Here is a 24,452-nt window from a genome sequence, read left to right on the forward strand (position 1 = left end):
ATGATCCCATGTTGCAACAGTCGTTAGGTGAATTATCTCCCCACTAACAACTCCCGTCCCCATCCCCATATTCAATAAAACCTCCCCTTTCTGCAGAATAAATGGGAAGGAGCCAGAGTTTTAAAATATTGTATTAGTCATCCTACACTGCATCTGTTTCAAAGCAGAGACTGAAATTCTTTTTAAATTTAGAAATCGGAGAGGGCAGAGGTACAATCAATGTTAGCTTAGCACGATATGATTGGCATTTTAAAAAGCATTTCCGCGAAAGGTTTGACTACTTTTCATCTGCGGCAGGGGAACGATGGCCCTTTTATGACTGGTGGACTTCAACTCCCAGAATTCCTGAACCGGCTCAGGAATTCTGGGAGTTGAAGTCCACCAGTCATAAAAGGGCCATTGTTCCCCACCTCTGTTCTATGGGGACAGCCAGCCACACCGCTTCAGCGCCAAGATGGGGAAGAAACCTGGAAGCTCTTAGTTGTCCCCGCCACACAGAAGGAGGAGGACTTTCCTGTAGTCCCCTGAGGTGTCGTCCTAGAGAAGGAAAAACAAAACATAGTTAATTTTTATTTTACTAATGCAAATTCTAGCAAAGCAGGGCTCACCGCTCCTGCCTTAGCTTCACCTCTGAGTTACAGGTGCGCAGAATAAAGTTCACGGTCTGGTTGATATGGACCCCCCCTTGCCTTTCCTGGAAGCAAGCTCCCCCCCTCCCCCCGAAAACGTGATGCAACCCAAGTTCTACCACACAGAGAAAATAGACTGCGTTCCAATCCTACTCTTGTGACTGCCATCTTGATGTTTTTCGCCACAACCTACATACACATGACTTTGGCTGGAAGCGCTCCAGTAAGGTTGGGAGAGTTTTGTTGGGCACACCTCCAGATATAGATTAACAGTTGGAAGGACCTTGTAGGTCATCTAGTCCAACCCCACCCCAACCGCCCAAGTAGGAGACCCTACACTATTTCTGACAGATGGCAGCCCAGTCTCTTCTTGAAAGCCTCCAGTGATGAAGCTCCCACAACTTCATAAGGCAACTTCTGTTCCATTGATTGATTGCTCTCACTGTTCAGTTTCCATCCATTCGGGTCCCTTGGAAAACAGCTTGAACATCCCCCCACTCCTCTCTTTGGCAGCCCCTCCAACATTGGAAGATGCTATCCTGTTTCCCCTGGTTCTTCTCTTCACTAGACTAGCTGTGCAGAATCAGAATGAGATCAGATCCTGCAGCTCACCTTAATGAAAGAGTAGAGGGATTTTCCATACATGTGCTTGAACTCCGCCTTAATATCAATCATATCGATCTCGCAGCGAGAGACCATCACACGGATCAGGGTGTTATCATCGGTGCCCAAGCCCTGATTTTGGGTTGGAAAAGAAAGCCAAGTCACACAACACGCTAAACCTCAGCCGGCAAAACATTTTGTCCCTTTTAAAGCAGCTGCCTGCTCATTGTGAGCTAGCACTGAGGAGGAAGATTCTCAGTCATCAAGTTGAGCCATGGCGACTGGACTTCTGTTCTCTTTGGTTTGAAATGCCTATGGAGATTCTCCGTCCTCCGGGTCTTGGTTGTCCTAAAGGTGTTTTTTTTTCAAGAGGCAACTGGACTTTGTTTTTTCTTTGAAGACGTTTTTCTCCTCATCCAAGAAGCTTCTTCAGCTCATTGGTTTGAAATGTTTCGCTGCTTATCCAAGGAGCTTCGAGCTGCAGAAGCTGCTTGAATAAGCAGCCAATAGGTTCAAACCAAAAAGAAAAGAAATCCAGCTGCCATGGCTCAGCTTCCAGAGAGGAGGGAGGATGTTAATTAGTTTGATAATGAAACTTCTGCTAAAAACCACCCTGCTCAAGACAGCACAAAGGACCTCACAGTTCTATATATATTCTCTTCTGTCAGCACCTGCTAATTGTGCTTCACCAAGCTGTTAGTCCTGTGTTTTTCAATTCCTGAAATGGGTGGACTTCAACTCTCACAATTCCCCAGCCAGCATTTTGGGAGTTGAAGTCCACACATGTCAAAAAACACGGAGGTTGAGAAACCCTGATAAAAAGTCCCTTTTGTTCTTGCTGAAACCTTGTTGGATCCCCAGGATAAGATTATCCAACTGTGGCAACTTTAAGACCTGTGGACTTCAACTCCTAGAATTCCTCAGCCAGCTTTGCAATAAGATAGCAGAGACTATCAACAGACTAAGTTGGTGCATTGCATTAGGTTTGTCCTAAACTAGAAATCCCTTCAAATATATAATGAACGGAAGAAGGCGGGGCTTAGCAGTGAGAAGACGGAGTTTCAGGCTATTCCTGAAATTCCCCTATTCCGAAGGAATTTGGACGGGTCGTTTCGGACCCTAGCTGTCCCGTAGAGACAGTGAAAGGTGAGGGGAGAACCAGTGACTTCAGAGACGTTCGCAGGTCTCTGGGGGGGGCTTGGAATTTAACCCCCCTTGCCAGCTCCTTCTGGATTAGCTGTATGCTAACCGAAACTGCAGGTTGCCCCTAAGAATGGTGGGAGTGTTTTCAACTGGTAAGCTGATTTTATTACTCAAAGAGAGACGGTCCGCACTAAAATTTAAGCTAATTGAAACCAAAGAACAGAAGAATCTAGCAGCGAATTGGTTTTTCTTTAATGGATTTATGGCCGGTGGTTACCCTATTTTTAAAATGTTTTAAAGATCTACTTCAACATTCCCCCTGACTCTTCTTAAGTGGGTTGTAAACTAATCTACTACAAATTGGCTTTTTACGATCTGACACTTTTATTGCTTGGCTGTGTTGGTCTAAGATCAGATAAGATTGCACAGCTCCCAGCGTGTCTTTACTTGCAAATATTTTAGAGTTTCTAACTGCGTCACAACATGGCGTCGATACATACTTCAAAAGGTTCGTTTCAAATATTTTTTTCTGCATTTCAAAAGTTGTTTGATTCATATGAAAGATTTGAAAAAAAACTGGACTACCTAACATTAAAATATGAAGAAAAAAGTGAGAACGTTGAATGTTTGAATGTTCCTGAAATACAAATGAAGAATGTGAGAAATGAAGTCTCTCAACTTGCTGACACGCAGGGCGTCTGTTTTATCTCGGAGGGAGAAAGAGATGTAACGCTGGAAAGGGGGGCAGCCATACAGAAGATTCATCTTAAAAGACAGAGCGCAGGAGGAATGAGAAGCATTAAAGAATCTACACTTTATGAAACATCATTTGCAGAATTTTTAATTCCACCCTTGAGAATTAAAGACAAACTGAAAAGTTTAACAAGACTGGGACAACGTTATTATTTCATCAGAGACATCCTGAGCAAAAAGGTGCGAAGATATCCTTGTTTGGACTTGCTTATAAAAACATTTGGTAAATCTGTTCCACGAATGGCAATAGGATTAAGAAGGTTTTGTTATTGGAGAGACATAGACTGATAGATGGATGAATACAATTTAAAATTAGCTAAATCTAATTACTTTTATTTGTAATAGATATAGCTGAATAATAATTGATATTGATAGTAATGTATATAATGTGGAGTTGATATGATAAATAATAATTGGATATGAGAAGGGAAGGTTGGAAATATTTTTGGACCATATACAAAGGTTATTAATCACAATAATTGTCACTATTAAAAAATAAAATAAAATATATACAGTTAAATGTTAACTAATATGGGGAAAATGTTACGATATACGATACAATTACTTAAAGAAGGGAGAATGATAATAAACTACATTGCATGGAAGATGGAATTTTTGGTATTAAATATTATGGATGTTCAGCTAATACAGGATATGAAGATTTGATGCTAATAGAGAATTTTACAAACAAGTAAATGAAATGTCAGCATGTGGTTATGGATTAAATCTTTGGCATAGTTGAGGATGAAGGATGTTTAAATAACTGTAGTCAACTAAAAGTGGAGGTATAATGATGTCAATATGGTAAACATTTGTGTTAAGATATTTGAATTAATATGAATTAATGGAAGAGATGCACCAAAACATGTTGTAACCAGCTGATATACTGTTTTTTATAATATATACATGTGTTCTTTTTTTTTTCTTTCTTTCTTTTTCTTTTCCCTGCCTTGTCTTTTGTTTTTTTTTTGTCTTCTTTTTTTTTCCCCCCACTGGTGTGGGCATGTATTGTTTAAGATTATTATTATTATTATTTTTTAATAATAATTATAGTCAAATGAAAATGGATATATGATGATGGTGATATGTATGAATATTTGAGTTAAAATGCTCGAGTTAACATGAATTATGTTTGTTGACTGTGGAAGAGATGCACAAAAGTCTATTTGTAAACAACTGATATACTTTCTATAGCATGTAAAGAAAGATGTTGTATTTGTTTTAAATTAAAAAATTTTTTTACAAAAAAAATATATATAATGAACTAACCACAAGGATATTATATGCTGCTTACTAGAGAAGCTGTTTGATTCCGTCTTTGGCAGAAGGATTGATCAAGTTATAGGAGCATGCTTTGATCTCCAGAGTAACTCTGATGTTGAATTAAATTAGTGATGTGTCTCACCAAACCATGTTTTGTCACACAATTAGCTATGGAGTTAAGTCAATTCATGAAGCGCCAATTCAAAATCTGACTCAGGGTAGCTAGGTTCCTCTTAAGTTTGTAAATTTGCTTGAGCAGGAGGCTGGACTAGAAGACCTCCAAGATCCCTTCCATCTCTCTTATTATATTTTCTATGTATCCAGCTTGCATTTAAACAAATCTGGGGTGGTTGGGGTTGAGGAGAACCTGACCTGTCTTGTTGACATCTTGAAACAGGTCTAAGACACTATTCTGATTCACTCAGCATCAACAGTGTGTCAGGCTTGCAATCATATTCCCTTTAGGATCTTTGGCCTGCCACACTCACTCTTATTTTACTATACTGTTTCATTAGTGGGGAATTGGGAGGGGAATAGTAAGGAGCAGAATGTGTTGTTGTCAAAATAGAACATTCCTTTCTAGAAGCCCAAGGCATCTTTTGTCTCTGCACCTGACCCGAACTAGATGGGTAGAAATCCCAGCGTGGCAGAGGAAGATTGGACCACGTGATGGACTTGTGGGTGTGGGGACAAGATCATAACCTTTCAATTGGGTGGGAATCCCAGGAAGCTTTCAGATTCGGGTTTCCCACAGATGTGCCAACATGTCTCTCTTAATAAATTGGAAGTTTGAGGAAAGTTCTGCCTTGGACTCTGATTTAATTCCGGATGATATTTGGAACGCTGGCATGGTCCTTTCTTCCCACCTCAGCTCTATAATACATGGACATGCAACAGGGGTGAGTTCCAGCAGGCACTACTGCTGGTTTGCTCCTGCGCGTGCTTTGCACACATGACGTGGGTCGCTGGAACCTGCAGTGACCCAGGCTAGCCACACCCCTGAATTGCACAGTGCAATTAAAATTGTTCTGTGCATGCGCAGAACTGAAAAACAAGATGGCGCCGCTGATGGGGAACCAATTCAGGGGTGTGGCTAGCCTGGGTCACTGCAGGTTCCAGCGACCCAGGACGCCAAACCACTACCAGTTCAGCTGAACCGGTCTGAACCAATAGGAACCCACCACTGTCCCTGATCCAACCCGTCCGGGAAACCCCAGTTTTTTCCTGCAATGCCTGAGCCCGGATCATGTAATTACAGGAAATCAGCCCATAATAGGACGAGACTATTACAGGACTTCTATTCGGTTTTGCAGCCGTTTTTATGTGTGCATTTACCTTCATAGATTTGTACAGCCGTTCAGCAAAGTATGCAGGTTTGTTTCTCAAGCATTTCACTGAGAAGAGAGGAGAATAAAGGAAGGCAGTTAGCACAGCAACAATTAACCATTCTTGATTTAAAAAAAAACATTAAAGTGATTGCTCAGGAACACTTGTTATTAAAACAATTTTCTAAACAAAACTACTGCATACATTGAGCATGGCCTATTGAAAACTCTTTTACTTCTGATGTCCCTCTATATCGCTGGTATCTAATATCTAAAATGCTGGAACTGCCATCTCAATTGCAGCCTTTTCCAGATGTGTGGGCCAACTCAGAACATGTGGCTGTTTTTGGATCAAAAATGTCCCAAAGGTGTTTTTTTCCAAGAGGCAACTGGACTTTCCTGTTTTTTCTTTTGAAGGCATGCATGCACAGTGCAATTAAAATTGTTCTGTGCATGCGCAGAACTGAAAAACATTAAAGTGATTGCTCAGGAACACTTGTTATTAAAACAATTTTCTAAACAAAACTACTGCATACATTGAGCATGGCCTATTGAAAACTCTTTTACTTCTGATGTCCCTCTATATCGCTGGTATCTAATATCTAAAATGCTGGAACTGCCATCTCAATTGCAGCCTTTTCCAGATGTGTGGGCCAACTCAGAACATGTGGCTGTTTTTGGATCAAAAATGTCCCAAAGGTGTTTTTTTCCAAGAGGCAACTGGACTTTCCTGTTTTTTCTTTTGAAGGCGTTTCGCTTCTAATTCAAGAAGCTTCTTCAGCTCTGGCTGGAGGGTGGGGAATGGAAGGATTGTTACTCCTTGCAGACGGCTGGCCATTTGCATCCTTTTAGAGGGTCCTAGAAACACCTGGAGGTTTATCTGTTTGCCAGGTGACAATAAATCTCCTTGGGTAGCCTGCATTCAGGAACTTGCTTGAGCAGAAGCTACCAGGTCCAACAACACGCATTCGTATTTCATTGCCCTCCTTCCATGTTGCAGACACCCTGGAAGCAAGTTGACCTCCTGCAAAGCAACTAAAGGTAAAGGTTCCCTTGCACATATGTGCTAGTCATTCCCGACTCTAGGGGGCGGTGCTCATCTCCGTTTCAAAGCCGAAGAGCCAGCGCTGTCCAAAGATGTCTCCATGGTCATGTGGCCGGCATGACTAGAACGCTGTTCCCTTCCCACCAAAGGTGGACCCTGTTTTTTTACTTCATTTTTTAATGTACTTTTGAATTGCTAGGTTGGCAGAAGCTGGGACAAGTAACGGGAACTCACTCCATTACATGGCCCTAGGGTTTTTGTTGTGGCCCAGCAGGAGCTGTTGGAGCTGCTGATGGACTCCGATAGCGAGGACCCCTCTGAGTCTGCTATGGAAGATGTGGAGGATCCTAGGCAGGGTTCAGACTCAGAGCAGGGACCAGAGAGGCTGGTTGGCCACCAGGAGGCGCCTGAGGCATGGAGCAGTGGGGAAGATCAAAGGGAGTTTGTCCCTGATGCCAGGGAACAGAGGGTGGAGAAACAGAGGCTGCAGTTGCGGAGACAGAGTCATAAGAGATAATCAAGCCCAGGTGGTTGTGGCTTGGCCCCTCCCAAGAGAGTATATAAGAAGAGACTTTGGGAGGAGTCCTTTTGCAGGACACAACCATTCATAACAATCTGGAGAAGCTCTTGTTTGTATTATATCTCTTGTCTGTGGGAGTCTGGGTTGCTGCCAACTTCTTGCTTGTGAGTCATGTTTGGGCTTTCAGCCAACAGGATTGTAATTGCTGTGAATAAAGCATGGCTAACAGTAAGCCTGTGTCGGCGTTCATTACCGGACGGAGGGGGGGGGGGCAGAACAGGTTTCCAAAGACTGAACTGCCAAACTTTCTGATTGACAAGCTCAGCGTCTTAACTACTGAGCCACCGCATCCCCCATTTGTAAAGCAACTAGAGAGGAATAAAAGCTGATGTGGAATCCTCACCTATTGCCAGCAAGGCATCTTCAAGGTCTCCAGACATCTCGGATTTAATGCTCTCCGTAATATCTTTGTTAGCAATTTTCTTGTATTCATCAAATACTAAATAAAGGAATAAAGATTTTTATTAGCAAACAAAAGAAAAGCAGTTCCAGAACCTCCCAAACATGGAGATTTAGATATGGTTATGAGAGCCTTCGTTACTTCCATATTCAAATTTCCAATATTCCTAATTTACTGATTCATACTGTATATTTTTTTAAAAAAACCTATCCCCGAAAACAGATGTCCTGAATGAACCGAAATAAGGCAATATGTTAATATATGGCGGCCACACGTAATGGGGAAATCACAGCATCATGCCTTGAGTCATAGAACATTAGGATAACAAAATTGGAAAGGACCTTGGAGATCTTCTCGTTCAGTCTCCAGCTTGAGCAGGGATCCTATACCCTTTCCAGAGATGGCAGTTGGTCTTACCTGAACTGCATGTTTCAGAGAAGGTGTGGGAGGAGTAACATAAGGGTATTAACCCAGCCCTTTTGCCCTGGAGTCTGAGGTATTCTTTTGAGGCCACACCTCCGATCCTCCTTCTGCTCTCCCAGATTAACCGATGGTCGTATCAGAGCACCTGGAAGGGAGGAACAAAGAACAACGCAAGCACACGTCCTTCCTATTTGGCGCTGACTGACCACTGAGCTAACTCAGGCCCCTGGCGCGGGGGCGCCCTAAACAAGGGGCGGAAGTGACTCCTCCCACAACTTCTCTGAAACATGCAGTTCAGGTAAGACCAACTGCCAGTTTCCAGAGTGAGGTGTGGGAGGAGTAACACATGGGACATACCAAAGCTAGATGTCCTAGGGAGGGATCAATGGGCCTGAGCCCCTCGAGAGTCTAAGACTCCCTGCAGAACCCTCCTACCAAAGGCCGCCTCTGCGGAGGCGTAAGCATCTAGGCAGTAATGCCTAATGAACGGTGAAGGAGATGACCAGGCGGCCGCCCGGCAGATCTCCTCTATGGGGGCCTGGGTGGCCCAGGCTGCTGAGGTGGCCGCACTTCTGGTGGAGTGCGCTGTGATACTCTCTGGAACTTGAATTCCCCATGCCTCGTAGGCCTGTGAAATGGCCGCCCTGATCCATCTGCTAATAGTGGCCAGGGAAACCTTGGCGCCTCTGGTGGACGGTTGATATGACACGAAGAGGGCTTCTGAATGCCTAAAGGGTGCCGTGCACTTCAGGTAGATGCACAAGGCTCTTCTGATGTCCAACCTGTGCCAAGATCTTTCCCTATCCCTGGAGGGCTGTGGACAGAAGTCTGGCAGAACTATCTCTAGAGCCCTGTGGAAGGAGGAATTGACCTTGGGCATGAACGCGGGGTCCAATCTGAGGATGACCCGGTTCTCTAGGAAGATGCAGAGGTCCGCTCTGCTGGAGAGAGTGTTGATCTCAGATACTCTCCTGGCCGAGGTGATGGCAACCAGGAAGACGACCTTAAGGGTCAGGAAAGGCGTAGAGTAGACTTGGTGGCCATCCGCAGCACAGGGCATCTGTGTCCATGGCTCCTCTGGACGGGAACCTCGATACGAAGATCGGCACCTGGGCATTCGCTGGGGTCGTGAAGAGATCCACTGCCGGGCACCTGAACCTCTCACAGATCTGCCGGAAGACGCTGGGATGAAGCTGCCATTCTCCGTTATCGACCGTCTCCCTGCTGAGCCAATCCGCTTGCTGGTTCTCCATCCCAGAGATGTGTTCCGCTCTGATGGACTGGAGATGCCTCTCTGCCCAATTTCCTAACCGGAAGGCCTCGTCGCAAAGGGCCTTGGAGTGGGTGCCCCCTTGCCTGTTCAAGTTGGCCTTGGCTGCCACGTTGTCCATCAGGACCAGGACGTGGTGGCCAGTCACCATGGTCTTGAAGTGTCGTAGGGCCAGGTGGATGGCCCTGAGCTTTATGTTGTTGCACAAGTCTGTTGGAGTCCAGCGGCCCTGGGCTATCTGGGTCTCCAGGTGTGCTCCCCAGCCAAACAGGCTCGTGTCCGTCATGAGTACCTTCCTTGCTGGTTCCTTGAAGAGAGATCCTCTGTCTAGTGCTGGGGTCAGCCACCAACGGAGCGAGAGCAATACCTGGGGCGACACTCGAACCTTGAACCTGGCGTCGCTCGTCCCTGCCTTCTGGTATGGAAGCAGGAACCACTGAAGCTCCCTGGCATGTAGGCAAGCCCAAGGCACGATCCCTATACAAGAGATGAATTTCCCAAGGAGCCTGGAAAGTAGAACTACAGGGACAGAGCATAATTTGCGAACCTCATGGATCAGCTGCACAATGCTGTCCTTTCGGTCCTGAGGAAGGAAAACCTCCCCAGACACCGAATCTATAATAGATCCGAGGTGCTGGAGCCTGGTAGATGGAACCAGCTGGCTCTTCTCTAGGTTGATAGAGAACCCCAGGGACCTGAGAGTGTCAATGGTGATCCCCAGGTCCTGCCTCACAGTGTCTGGGGACCTGGCTAGGATGAGGATGTCATCAAGGTAACAAAACAGTCGGACTGGGAAAGAACGCAGGTGACTTGCGGCTGCAGCCAGCACCTTGGTAAAGGTCCTGGGGGCTGAGGCCAGCCCAAAGGGTAGGGCCCTATATTGAAAGTGGTTGCCCTCATGGGAGAACCTAAGGAATCTGAGATGTTCTGGGGTGATTCTGATATGAAGGTAGGCCTCCGTGAGATCGATGGAGGCCAGGAAGTCACCCTGTCGGATGCCCTCTAAGATGGATTTCAGAGAAGCCATGTTGAACCTACAGTAGACCACCCTGGAATTGAGTAGTTTAAGATCCAGGATGGCTTTCCACCCCCCTGAACTCTTGGGGACCAGAAACAGGTTCGAGTAGAATCCAGAACCTCTCTCCCCCTCTGGGACCTTCTCAATGGCCCTGATATCTAGTAAGTGTTTGATGGTCTTGGCCTTAAGGGCCCGTTTGGCCGGATCAGCAGAGGAGGCGAAGGTCTGGTACCTGTGGCTCTGGAAGTCCGATTCAGGTTGACAGTAGGATGTTCTCCTGGGATAAGGAACGTGGCGATGATCCGACTGTCTGGTCGTAGTTGGGAGAACTTCCTTTTTGTTTTTGTCCTCCACCAGAAGAGGATCCGGCGAGGCACCGAAGAGCTTGTCCCTGGTGTAGTCTGCTCCTGCTAGGTGCCATTTGGCTTGGAACTCCGCTTGCTAGTGGCGCAGCCACAGCAGGCGCCTGGATGCTATTGAGGAAGATAAGGCTCGGGATGCATACTTAACTGCATTCAGGGTGGTGTCAGCTGAGAATTGCGTGGCTGCCAGCACCTTTGAGATGTCCTGCAGCAGTCGTACCTCCGTGGCTGGGGTCCTGTCTCTCAACTGTTCCAGCCACAGCACGGTAGATCTGTTGAAAAAGGATGCAGAAGTGGCTGCCCTATGGCCCAGGTTATGGCATGGAATGTTTTATGCAAAACAGTTTCTGCCTTCTTATCCTCTGCTTTAAGGCAATTGGCAATGTCTCCCGTCACCACGGTTGAGGCTGAGGCTAGGTTGGCGATCAGGTTGTCCACCTCCGGGAGCTGGAGTGCTTGGGCAAAGGTAAGGTTGAGGTTATAGAACCTCCGCTCATTGCCCCCCTGGATTGGGAAATGATCCTGGTTTAACCCACTGGGATTTTAGAACCTCCAGGAACATCTTTGGAGTGGGAATCTCCTCCTTCTCTACCGGGGGTCTATGGAAGGGGCCCTTCCTGCTACTCTTGCTGGTGCTAGGCATGGCAGTAGCCCTGGTGACTTGACCTCCCTGAATATGGAGCTCCTTCCTGGATGCCCTGGAGGTGCCTCTTTTGCTGGGGGATCTCCCTTTGGGGCCCTGGGAAGCTCCCTTAAAAGGCCCCTCGCCTGGATCTGAGTCCCCTGATTTCGGGGCCACACCCCCGCTCTTCGCCGCCTCCGCCATAACTCTCACGGTTCTGTTGCTCACTCCCTCCTCGTTCTCTGCCGGCTGGTCTGCTCTGCGCGATGCTCGCGCCTCCTTTTCCAGCCACCGATCCACGGCTCGAGCGCCGGCCTGCACCGAGGTTCCTAGGCCTTCTGCGGATCCACCGGCAGAATCGGGCCACTCTAGGCCTCTTCCGGCCTCCTCGATGCCTTCTGAGCGCTTTCAGCGTCTGTAGGAGGAACGTCGATCACGCGCTCGACCACGTGCTCTTTCAAAGATGGCGGAGGACCAACATGGCGGCTGCTGGTCTGCAGTCTGATTCTCTGCAGCTTGGGAGCGTTGGGGAAGATCCGTCAGCTCTCCAGTTCTCAGCTGGGCTCCTGGGTGCGAAGGGGCCTCCAAACGGCCCACACAGCTCCTTTTTCCCTCTTACGCAACTGTCCGGTCGCTGGGGATCGTGCTAGCCGGTGGCACGGTTGGCTAGTGGCTCAGAGCACAGCAGGAGGGGTAAGTAATCCTCAGAGGCCTTCTTTAAGGGAAAAAACGCTGTAGAGGAAAAAGTTCTAAGGTCTAAAAAGCTGTAAAAAAAACCTAAGGAAGGGAGCTGAAGCCTGTAGAATCCTGAAGGATTTACAGAGGCTGCAATCCTTAGAAAACCTGAAAGGGAAAAAACAAAAAAACCTAAGTCTTCCTAGGTGAGGGAAAGTCAGGAAAACACTCCTTCTGGGCTGGAGTCTGAGGTTAATCTGGGAGGTCAGCAGGAGGATTGGAGGTGTGGCCTCAAGATTTACCTCAGTCTCCTGGGCAAAAGGGCTGGGTTAATACCCATGTGTTACTCCTCCCACACCTCACTCTGGAAACATGGCTGTGCAATCTCATCTTCAACACTTCCAGTGATGGAGCACCCACAACCTCTGAAGGCAAGCTGTTCCATTGACTACTAATTGTTTTCATAGGAAATTTCTCCTTCATTCTAGCTTGGCTCTCCCTTTGACAAGCTTTCACCCATTCCTTGACCTGCCCCTCAGGTGTTTGGAGAATGGGTTGACCCCTCTTCTCTGTGACAGCCCCTGGAGTACTGGAAGGCAGCTATCATGGCACCCCTAGTCCTTCTCTTCCGTAGTCTAGACATCCCCAGGTCCCTCAGCTTTTCATCATAACAATTTAGCCTCCACATCCCTTATCATCATTGTTGCCCTTTTCTGCACACTTTCCAGGGGTCACAGCATCTTCTCCTGTGCGCTGCTTGGGGAATCCAAGCATGGGTTAACTTTGTCCATTAGCCTTGGGACTGAGTTAGGCAAATTGCTGGCCATGCCTCCTCTGACTGGACTGGTTCAATTTTTTAACTCAGTGCAGCCTAAAGAGATGCAAAATTATTCTCTGGGTTACTAGACAAATTCATCATTATTATTCAGCTTGGATTCCCTTCACCAGCTTGAGCTCCTTTCACGGAGCGGTAAATATCTCTACAAATAGGTTCATTTTCTCTTCATTTGAAGTGGCAATTGGATTTTAGTGTTCCTGGAACCCTCGGGGCCAGCGAACCTCTTTATTGGAGGTGAGGGTGTGCCGTTGTTCATTGTGGGAAGGTCGGTTCGCCGCCTTCATCTTGTCTTGCCGCGGTTGGGGATCGGTTCGCTGCCCCACGCCGCCCGCTCTAGCCGCTGTCCGTTGCCCCCTCCTTCCCCTTGAGGTTGCCTGGTGACACCATATGGTTGGGCTCCCTGTATTACCTTGACCTCGAGAGCCTCTGGAAGCATCATCTTGACATTTGTCGTTCACTTTGCAGCTATGTGCGATGCACGGTGTCGTTCAGAAGGACGGAGGCCCTGTTTGTGTCTTTCCAACCTGCCACCATGGGCCAAAAGGCATCATTGCATACCATCGGCCACTGGTTGAAGGCGTGTACTGCCCTCACCTACAACTGTCAGTCCCGACTGGTTCCCAGTCACATCACTCCCCATTCTACCAGGATTTCGGCCATGACGGCGGCCTGGGCAACGCAGGCCTTGGTGGAGGACATCTGCAGGGCAGCGACCTGGTCATCGCTGTCACCCTTTATCCGCCACTACAACGTGGATATTTATGCCTTGGCTGAGGCGTCCTTTGGACGATGCGTGCTGCAAAAGGTAGCTTCTTCGGCTATGGCACCAGACCGGCCTCACTTCCACCCCTGAAGTCTCCCGCTTTGGCATGTCCCATGTTTGAATTCCCCAAGCAGCACACAGGAGAACGACCATTGACTTATGTGAACGGTCCTTCTGTGTGTGCTGGGAGGGGAATCCAAGCCCGCTCTCGGCTTCGGCTGTTCTGGGCCTCGACTTCATTTTTTCCTATGACATCCTGACTTACCTTGACTTCTAGACTTATTTTGCTTCTCTCATGCCGGCTGATCCTTCGTGCAAAACTGAACCAGTCCAGTCAGAGGAGGCGTGGCCAGCAATTTGCATAACTCAGTCTGAGTGTTTTACTGGCTGGATGCCTTCCTGTCACCAATGCGGAATTATATTCAGCAGATATATTCCCATTGTGCCCACAGAGAGAAATATCTGTCTCCACCCAGGATTGAACTGATTTTGAGATGAAAGATCCACCTCTAGGCCACCGCACCATTAACTTGATTCCATGATGTTCCTTTTGTTTCCAATAATCCCCAGCCACCTTCACCGCTTACCCCTTAGCAGATGGCTCCTGTTTCTGGAGCACAAGATGGTAATGAACTGGCCCTCACTGGTGCCCCATTTGTTCTCCCCTGCTTCATACAGGCACTAGAGGAAAGGAGCACAGAGAGATGGTTTTGCAAGGAGCCGAAAGAATGGAGAACTACAAAAGCTAACATGTATGCCGATAAAGAAGGCTGTAAAACTATTTTATATTGTTATGTTTGTCTTGTTTTTTTGTATTTGTTGTTTTTTTCTGTTTTTAAAGGTAAAAATGTTTAATAAAAACTATTAAAAGAAAAAAAGAGGACGTGAAAGTAATCATTTTGGTCCGCAGGGATGCAATATTGTGCATAATAATTGTTTGAAGCTTGCCAGGCCTTAATACAACTGGTATAATGGTCTGCATGTAACATAGTAAATGGGGTGGGGAGAAGGAGGCAATCATTATGTCACCCAAAATTGCCATTTGGCTAAATTTTGGTGGTCTTGAACAGGCCATGCAATGTCCCCTTGGCTTCACCTGCCTTTGTTCTGGAACAGGGGTGTCAAACCCGTGATGACACATTGTCATCACATGACCTATCGCAACTCCCGCCCTTCGCTAAACCAGGGCTGGGCATGGCCAGCATATGGCGTATCTGGTCTGCGGGCCACGAGTTTGACACCCCTGTTCTAGAGGATTTAAGGAAGCAAAGAGCAGGAATTAAGTTACGCTTCGATTTTAAAGAAAAGCAGTTTGGAAATCAAGCAGCAAATTGCCTATTCGTTCCTGCAAATGGGGTTACTCACCTTGGCATCCTCTTGGACCAGCCCCTGGTCAACATATGAACTGTCATCTCTGTTGCCCTGGGAAGAAAAGGAAGAAGAGGGGTGAAGGAAATTTCAGAGAAGGACCTGCCAGAAAGAGCAAAGGAGAAGGACCTTTAGCACAACCGTTTCCCAGGTCAGTGGGGTGCAGGAAAACAAACACTTAGCACCAATGTCTTAGAGGCCTTTCCTTGGGACCTTGAAAACAGGTCTGTCTACCCAGAAGAGGGCAGCCCAACAAGCCTTCTTACCCATTGGACGAGGGAAACTGGATTGAAGAGGAGGGACCTAAATAAGTTGAAAAAAATTCAGTGTGATGCAAAATCCTCCCTTAAAACTCTGATCCGTGCCAAGTTTGGAAAAGGTCAACTCTCCCACGGAGGTATTTGTCTTTGAGAAGATTCCACCCACCACGAGTTCTCAATACTTTACATAACCCAGTTTAGTATTTGTCAGCTGTGTCCCTGTCCATGCAGGAGGGCCCAGGAAAGCTTAAAGGTAAAGGTTCCCCTTGCACATATGTGCTAGTCGTTCCTGACTCTAGGGGACGGTGCTCATCTCCGTTTCAAAGCCGAAGAGCCAGCGCTGTCCGAAGACATCTCCATGGTCACGTAGCCAGCATGGCTCAACGCCGAAGGCGCACAGAACGCTGTTTCCTTCCCACCAAAGGTGGTTCCTATTTTTCTACTTGCATTTTTACGTGCTTTCGAACTGCTCGTTTTGCAGAAGCTGGGACGAGGAACCGGAGCTCACACCTTATGCTGAATTGCCAACCTTTTTGATCAACAAGCTCCGTTTCTTAGCCACTGAGCCACTGCATCTCCAGAGGAAAGTTTATCACCCACCAAAAGAAAGCATGATTTTTAATAGAATGTGCTGAAAATCCCAGGTCTTCAATGCAATTTGGACAGATCATAGAAACGGAGGATGGAAATCCAGTGGATGCTATAAGTGTAGTGAAAATCACTGAATATTTCTGAATAGGATACACAGTTAGAAACCACAAGTTCATTGCTGGCTTACTATACCACCAACTACAGTTTAACATCATGTGGATTATTGTTTGCATCCCTAACTTATTCCCAGCTTCTTTTTTTCATACACACAACCACTCTACTGGACTGCACAGAAAGGCCAAAATGACACAAAAGGTTTTCAGACAAGCCATGATTCATTTTCACACCTGCAAAAAAATGCTTGTTCGACAAAGACAAGCCGTGATATAGGACAAGGTGGCGCCCTAATTCATCCACTATGTGACGAGCGATCTGAGGCATGGCAAGAAGAGCCAAATACCATACTTTTTGGAGTATAAGACGCACTTTCCCCTCCCCTAAAAGAGGTTAGAAATGTTGGCGCATCTTATACACCCAATACAGCCATTTTTGCCCTCTGGAAACGCCGCCGCGCGCATCCCATTTTTGCCAAAAACAGTCTTGTTTGGAGGCCTGCAGAGTGCACCTAGGTGTTGGGGAGGGCAAAAATGCGATGTGTGTGGATTTGGGAATCAAAAAAGGAGTTTGTTTTTGGCCGCCCAACCCCCACAGGAGCACTCTGCAGGCCTCCCAAACACTCACCGTGCCCAGTTTTTCACAAAAATTTGACACGCAGAGGGTTTGGGAGGTGTGCACAGTGCTCCGGGGGGGGGGGGGGAGGATTTTGGTACGTCTTATACTCCAGTGTATCTTATAGTTTGAACAATACGGTACTTACAGTTGACAGGGATACCAGGACTCTTCGGAACTTGGAGGAGGTGTCTGAAGCAATGTCTTTCTCCAGGGAGGTCCCATACTCTGCAAAAAGGCCCAGAGATGTATCTCAAAAAAAGCACCACAGTCCTATTCAGAGAATTGGTGAAGCTAAGGAAAGCTTCACTTGTCAGGCCTGCAGCCAACTTTTCTTTTGGGTCTTTGGCCTGTCACATTTTCTATTATTCTACTATGCCGTTTCTATTATGGGAAAATGGGAGGGGGGATTGTACAGAGTTAAATGCGATGTAGCCATAACAACATTCTTTCTGAAAAGCCAAGGTCATCCTTTGTCTTTGCCATCTGCACCTGACCAGAACTGGATGGGTGGAACTGCCAGCATGGCAGTGGAAGATTGGACCATGTGATGGACTTGTGGGTGTGGGGGGGAAGGTCTTGAATTTTCAACTGGGTGGGGAAAACTGGAAAGCTTTCAGATTCGTGTTTTCCCAGATGTTCCAACATGGCTCTCTTAATAAATTGGAACTTTGTGGAATGCTTTGCCTTGGACTCTGATTTACTTTTGGATGCTATTTGGAACCCTGACATCATAACTATGGTGACTTTTTGAAAAACAACCACTAGCGTGCAGGAGGGCGTCTGTGGGGCATGTCCAAAAGTGTTAGGATGGTGTCTGCAGATGTAGGGGGGTTGAGAGAATATCCTTGAGGACCAGGAGGTAGAGGTAATGGTTGGATACCATTGAGTTCAAGGGAAAGATGGGGCAGAGAAAGCAGAAGGGACCCTCCCTGCCTGTTGTTAGGATAAAAGCAGGGAGGGGGGGAAGGCATATTCAGAGATGCAAGATTCTGTAACTAACTGTGGTAGAGTATGAAGCAGGAGAAGACATTTGGGTGAGGAATGTCAGCAACAGCATATCCCTCCCCTGGAAGGACTGGCAGAACCTGAGGTTGGAGTGAAAAGGGGGTCAGGCTAGAACCGTGATGGCACATCTATGGCACATGTGCCAGAGGTGGCACACAGAGCCCTCTGTGGGCCTGTGGGCCATTGCCAGCTGCTCTTTTGGTTTCCAGCATGCTGGCCAGCTGCTCTTCACAGGTGCCAGAGAGCCAGAAAATGGCCTGCAAATGGTCCCAAAAGGCTGTTTTGGGGACCTTTTTTGGGCTGTTTTCAGGCCATTTGTGGACCGTTTTTCAGACCATTTTCAGGTTCTTTTCAGGGCATTTTGGGGGCATTTTTGGCCAAAAATGGCTAAAAAATGCCCCAAACTGGCCTGAAAACGGCCTGAAAACCATCCAAAAAACCAGGCATGCGTGTGCCAGCCAGCTGGTCTTTGGTTTTCCGGTGTCCAGGCGCACACGAAGTTCAGCTGGCTGGTGCACATGTACACCGGCCAGCTGGTCTTTGTGTTTCCAGCACGCCAGGGCGTGGACTTGCATGTGCATTCTGGTTTGGGCACTTGGTGCTGCAAAGGTTCATCATCACTGGCCTAGAATCCTGACCTAACCACAAGTGAACTAAATCCAACCCCCCCTTGAATTCCATTGACCCTCATCTAACTCCTATCAGGTGCTAATCATTAATTGGGAAGATCCCTGCGCACAGTAGGAGAGAGTACCAATAAATCAGTTTAAGTGTAAGCTTGATATTTCACATCTGACAATTCCAGAGAGGAGCCCAAGACAAGAGACTGTGCAGTCCTCAACTGTATGGGGGAAGGGAGGAAAAAGATTCAGAATAGTCACACCCCAGAATTTCCTGGGGTATATTTGATAGATTAGAAGGTTACAGCTTTAGTCTGGCAAGATTATGTCCATCGAGTGAAAGTAAATAAAGAAATGGATTCAATTGGATCTCACTGTGTCATCTATGCACTTAGATCTGGCTGAAATCCTATAATAAATCTAATTTCAATATTCATGACTTTGGTGTTCAAGTTTGATCTTCCTTGAATCTCTGATGGCAATGGTGCAATCACAGCTCTACCTATTTTTCATGTGGACCATCAGGGACCTTCTTGTCCATGGTCTGCAGATAGTCATGAGAATGGGGAATCTCACTAAACTCCAAGATTGGGTCTGCAGAAATCCTAGGGACCTGTATCTAAAAGCATTCTCTGTGGTAGGTCTGCCCGCCATAAAACATAACATGCAAATGGCATTCAGGGCTTCCAGCTGCCATTAGTGCCCAGCTGGTCATGTGATTCTAGAAAGCTCCATGAATTGGCAGCAGGCGAGTGATAGGCTCCCTATGGGACAGAATACTCACGACGATGATAGGTGTCATTAATTCTCCGGATTTCCTCGTTGGTACGAGAGGCCAAGATTTCTATCAGGCAGCTTTCATCTGTCCCAGCCCCCTGCAAGAGAGACAAAGTATTTCAACCATGCGCCAGAGCTGGGCAAATGCCAACCGAAGCAAGATTTTTCCAGGGACATCTCCAGGCTTCAAAATAATTTTGTCCGATCTCAAGGTGGAAACCGAAGCTCACAGATCTCAAGCTGAGGGACAGTGTGAAATTTTATGAAAAAAAATTGAAAATGCTGGCTGCAGTAATATGATGGCAAATGGAGTCTACTGTGATTTCCTGCTCTCATAGGTGCCCAAATAACCCAAAGGAAGGAGACCAAAAACCGGGAACAGATGGAGAAAATTCCTACAACTTCAGGCAGCTCACCGGATCCTTATTTTCCAACCAATTCCATGGTTTACGGTCTCTCTATTATCAGACTCTACATTCAGTCAGAGGGCTCCAACCCACAGAAGCTTTTGCCATAGCACATTTGTGGGCCTTTAAAGCATGGCTGGCAGGGGAATTCAGGAAGTTGAGGTCCATAAATCTTAATGCTACCAAGGTTGGACATCCCTGCTTGACCGCCTACAGTGCTGAAACCTTGCAGAATCCCTGGATTAGCCAAGCCAGGAGTCTCCAACCTTGGCAACTTTTAAGACTTGTGGACTTCAACTCCCAGAGCTCCTCAGCCAGCCAACTGTTCAAAGAATATATTCCAGGTGACCTTTTGAGAGACTGGTATTGGTCTGATATAAAACAGCCCCATGGACAACTCCACACAAATCTCTGGTTCTTTGTTGTGGTTAAAAATTATTATTATTATTTTGCAAACCTTCATTGCTCTTTTCAGCTCTTCCACATCATACAAGGTGATAGGAGTCATCAATCCAATAATAACGTTCTCAAAATTCTTACTCAGCTCAGATTTCAGGTCATTAATCAAATCCTGTTGGGGAAAGAAAATGATTGGATAACATCACAATGCCTAATGTCGTTTTTTGTTTCAAGTGCAATGACCCAAAATAAACGTTACTTCTAATTTTCTTCTAGAACTGGTGTATTTCCTTCAAGGCAGAACTGGCTTTTCCATTTTAAGGACATAAGCCCAAATCATTTTTTGTGTGTGTACCACACTATTGTTCTAGTGGACAATCACTTAAATGTGAGCCAGTGGTGTGCTGCAGCAGCCAAAAAAGCCAATGCAATCCTAGACTGCCTTAGCAGAGGGTTAGAATCAAGATCATATGAAGTGAAAAGGGCTGTGAAAATATCTACAAACCCCTCACATCTTGGACATAAATTGTTTCAACTTCTACCCTCAAAATGATGCTATAGACCATTGCACACCAGAACAACTAGACACAAGGAGAGTTTTTCCCCAAATGCCATCACTCTGCTAAACAACTAATTCCCACAACACTGTCAAATTAATTAGTAAGGTTGTATTACTATTCTTCTTCTCATGCTTCCTAGTACCTATCCCTTCCCATTTATGACTATAACCATGTTGCTTGTATCATTACAGTTTATATTGTTCTATTTGTTTCCTAGTATGATTGGATTGCTTATTAGTAACTTATGCCTATCACTAAATGTTGTATCTTATTATTCTTGATGAATGTATTTTATTTTTCTTTATGTACACGGAGAAGTATGTGCACCAAAGACAAATTCCTTATGTGTCCAATCATGCTTGGCCAATAAAGAATTCAATTGCAATTGCAATTCTATTGTATTCATACCATTTTATAATGCCTTGGTAAAGCCACACTTGGAATACTGCATCTAGTTTATGTTTATGTATATATAGGTGTATGTGTTTATGTGTATATATGTATATACAGCAAATGTATATGTGTGTGTATGTATGGGTATATGCATACTTTTTTCTTTTGAAAGCAAGCATCAGAATTTCATTTTTAATGTGTGCCAATGTATTCATCGAAAAAAATGACAATAAAAATTATTCTCTCATCTCCCTTGTTATTTAGGAAGTCTGCTACCTCATAGCACACATTAATATGATTTGTGCGAGTCAATTCTCCTCAAATAAGCCCTAAAACCACTCTTCAAACCAGGATTCTGATCTTCACGATGATTCTGACCATTGGTCAAAAGAATCTTACGTTGAAATGGCAGAAATAAAGAACAGGCCCAGCTGGCCTTTAGGTTGTGGAAAGTTCCATAAGAAGAGCACAAGCCTATGGGATAAACAGATGATCAAAACCGCAAAAGGCAGGAAGGAGGATCCAACGGGAAGGAGCATCCAACGTTGCGACAACACAACGTGCGGTCTCGACTGTCCGAAAGCGCCATTGACACTTTTGCCACTGGACGATCCAGCAAGATCTAAACCGTCCCGGAGAGATGGTGATCAGGAAGACAAAGCCTTGCTGGTCTCAGGTACACTGCAAAGTCCCTGATTGACCCAAGGGAAGCGCTTCAAGCCGGTGGCAAACAGGCAGCCCCCAGGCTGACAAAGTCGGAGACGGCTCCGGAAGGAAGGAAGTGAAAATGAGTCCATCAGGTGAGGGTTTTTTTTACTCTGAGAAAGATTGCACAAAAAACTTTTTTTAAAAGATAAATTAGTCTTTTAAGTAAAAGAATAAAGCGGCAAATTTAATTCTTATTGGACTGCCTTGGAAAGTTTTTGCTTTTTCTTGTAATGATACTTTGTGGATTGAAGTGATTGTAACGTTTCCTGTTTCTCCGCTTGAAGTGAATGGATTGATTTTTCCCCCTCTATTTTTTACCACCTTATTTTTTGGCTTAAATTAAAACTCTTTTTTTATTTTAACAAATTATCCCTTCTATTTGTTATTAAATTCCATCAAAGACGATTAAAGATTTTTGTTTTTCATAAAATTGAGAAAAGTATGAAAAACTGGAATCTGCCACTCGGAAGCCAGAGTCTGAAGTTCTTTCTTTGAAACAATGTATCCGTTGTTCATTCCTATTTGATCTTACTGACTTTGTAACTGAATGGTTTGCAACTTGCTTACAAAATTTGATAAAGAGTCAAGGGCACAAATTGCTTTTTGCAGGTGCTCTTGAAAAATATTTTGGCTAGAGAAGGAAAAGGAAAGAAAAAGACAGAACCCTTCTTCTTTGAAGTGTACAAAAGAACTTGGGCTTAAGTTAACTTATACACACACACACACACACACACACACACACACACACGTATACACATAAACATACACATACACACACAAAAGAAGCTTGGAAGGCTAGAGTGGCAGTGGCTATCAGACTCCTTTTTTCTTTTTTTTCTACTTCATTTTTTTGGGGGGGGGTGAGGAAACCTTAAAATTTTAAAACATCTTGGCTGGAATTCAAAATATTTTAGAAGGATTTGGGAGATTTGAGAAGAAGTTGGATAGACTATTGTTTATCACAGCAAAAGATGATAGGGTTGGAGCCCCGAAAATTAAAGAAGAAAATGAAAATATAGAAGATAAAGACAAGACAATATATGAACTTATTAATGGAGCAAATATGGGTGAAAGCGGAAAGAAGGGAAGATGGAAAAGTGAATTTGACAATTTGGGAGCTTTATCCCAGATTTCAAGATACAGGAGGAAAAAAAGGGTGATAATGATGGAGCTAAGAAGAGAAACCTATTCAGAAATAAGTTTGACAACCAAAGACAAGCTAATGTTAATAACAATTCAAGGGCAACGAGACTATTTGAGAGATCTTTTAAACAACAAAGTGCGGAGAGAAGTTCATAAAAACTTTATAAAGGAGCTGAAAAGAGAATTGACACAACAATTGACAAGAGAGATAAGACTGTTTTGCCACTGGAAAGATACAAGTTAATAATGAAAGTTGATGATAAAAAGTTAGCTAGTTTTTGGTGATTAATAAGTAGGGATTTTAGTATTTTGTAGATTGTTTTAGATTATCATTGAATGTTTATTTGTTAACATATAATTAATTACGACAACAATAATGAAATGATAAACTTAATTAGTATAACTAACCTGGTTATAAATTGTAAATTGGGACTTGGTGAAAAGACCTATACATTTTATTAATAAATTTTTGTTTAGAGCTTGCTATAAAGGTATAATTTCTTTTGGGCCTGATTAGAGGAGAGGTGATATAAACAATAAATAATTTTTAGTTAAATACAATAATAACAAGGAAATGTTAATGGATAATGTTTAATGATATATTTAGGTGTGTTGTACTAGTAAAAGCAAATTCGATATAAGCTTTAAACTGTGAGTTGCGGGGGGATGCTTAGATATCTTACTAACTGACTTTGTTTTAGAATATGTCATAAAGGTGTAATATTATTGGCGGTTTATTGAAATTGCGAATGAATGGCAGTAGGTGGCTGTGTTTTAAAATACAAGTGATTTTAGATAAAAACATGTTTAAATAATTGTAATTAAATGAGAATTGTGGTACAGTGATAGTAAAATACATAATTTTTTTTAAACTTAAAATGTACAATTCAATATGAATGAAGTATATGTAAGGATTGTGGAAGAAACGCACAAAATGTATTTGTAACCCGGGGTGGGTTCCTGCCAGTTCTAACCTCTTCTATAGAAGAGGTTCCATAAATCTACCGTGATGTTTAGAACCGGTTCCAGCTCCCTCCACCTGCCTGTCCGCACATCATCAAGATGAAGAGCGAGAGGAGGAATTCTGGGAGTTGAAATCCACAAGTCTTAAAGCTGTCAAGTTTGAACATCCCTGGGCTTTTTTTTCTCAAAGGATAGGGGTGCGAGGGTCTTGTAACTTGACAGCTTTAAGACTTGTGTGCTTCAAATGCCAGAGTTTCTGAGCCAACGTTTTGGTTGCTAAGCAAGAGTGTTGTTAAATGAGTTTCACCACATTTTACAAGTTGGCCATGCCCACCCAGTCACATGGCCGACAAGCCACCCCCACCCAGTTGCACTGCTGGCAAGCCACTCCCACAAAGCAGGCCACACCTACAGAAGAGGTTCTAAAAAAATTTGAAACCCACCACTGTTGTAACAAATAGACACACTTTCTACAAGATGTAACGAAAGATGATTCTTTTTTTGTGTTTTTGTTTAATTAAAACAATAAAACTTTTCAAAAAAAAAAACCCCCGCAAAAGGCATGTGTGAGTATTTGTATAATTTGCTTCAAACCGCACTGAGGTTTCTTTCAATCTTACAGGAGGATCAACATTTGTTCAGCTGAATAAATGTTCCTTTTGTGGGCAAATCAGGACTCTGCCCCTTTGTTTGCAACAAGCCACACCTGTCCCTGCCCAGCACAAATTACCTTTAATTTCAATTATTTAATAATAGTTAATCCGTCTCCTTATTTAAACATTTACTAAATGTCTGTACCTTCCAGAGATAAAGA

General features: G+C 44.7%; 1 protein-coding gene across 1 annotated transcript in view; it reads right to left on the reverse strand.

Annotated features, from left to right (window-relative positions):
- Window positions 1–113: 113 nt before the first annotated feature.
- ANXA4 (annexin A4) overlaps window positions 114–24,452 on the reverse strand; it is a 35,533-nt gene continuing 11,194 nt past the window's right edge. The window contains exons 5-14 of the mRNA XM_087706032.1: window positions 19,930–20,043; window positions 19,073–19,163; window positions 16,809–16,888; window positions 15,078–15,134; window positions 14,300–14,393; window positions 7,685–7,780; window positions 5,727–5,785; window positions 1,242–1,364; window positions 420–537; window positions 114–304 (exon numbers count right to left, since the gene is read on the reverse strand). Of these exons, the coding sequence (XP_087562158.1) occupies window positions 478–537; window positions 1,242–1,364; window positions 5,727–5,785; window positions 7,685–7,780; window positions 14,300–14,393; window positions 15,078–15,134; window positions 16,809–16,888; window positions 19,073–19,163; window positions 19,930–20,043 (774 nt within the window). The 3' untranslated portion in view covers window positions 114–304; window positions 420–477. The remainder of the gene's footprint in view (window positions 305–419; window positions 538–1,241; window positions 1,365–5,726; window positions 5,786–7,684; window positions 7,781–14,299; window positions 14,394–15,077; window positions 15,135–16,808; window positions 16,889–19,072; window positions 19,164–19,929; window positions 20,044–24,452) is intronic.

Source organism: Thamnophis sirtalis, unplaced genomic scaffold (genome assembly GCF_051295495.1).
Source record: "Thamnophis sirtalis isolate CommonGarterSnake01/CBP01778 unplaced genomic scaffold, rThaSir2_p1.2 scaffold_2, whole genome shotgun sequence".
In the NCBI taxonomy this organism is placed as follows: Eukaryota; Metazoa; Chordata; class Lepidosauria; order Squamata; family Natricidae; genus Thamnophis; species Thamnophis sirtalis.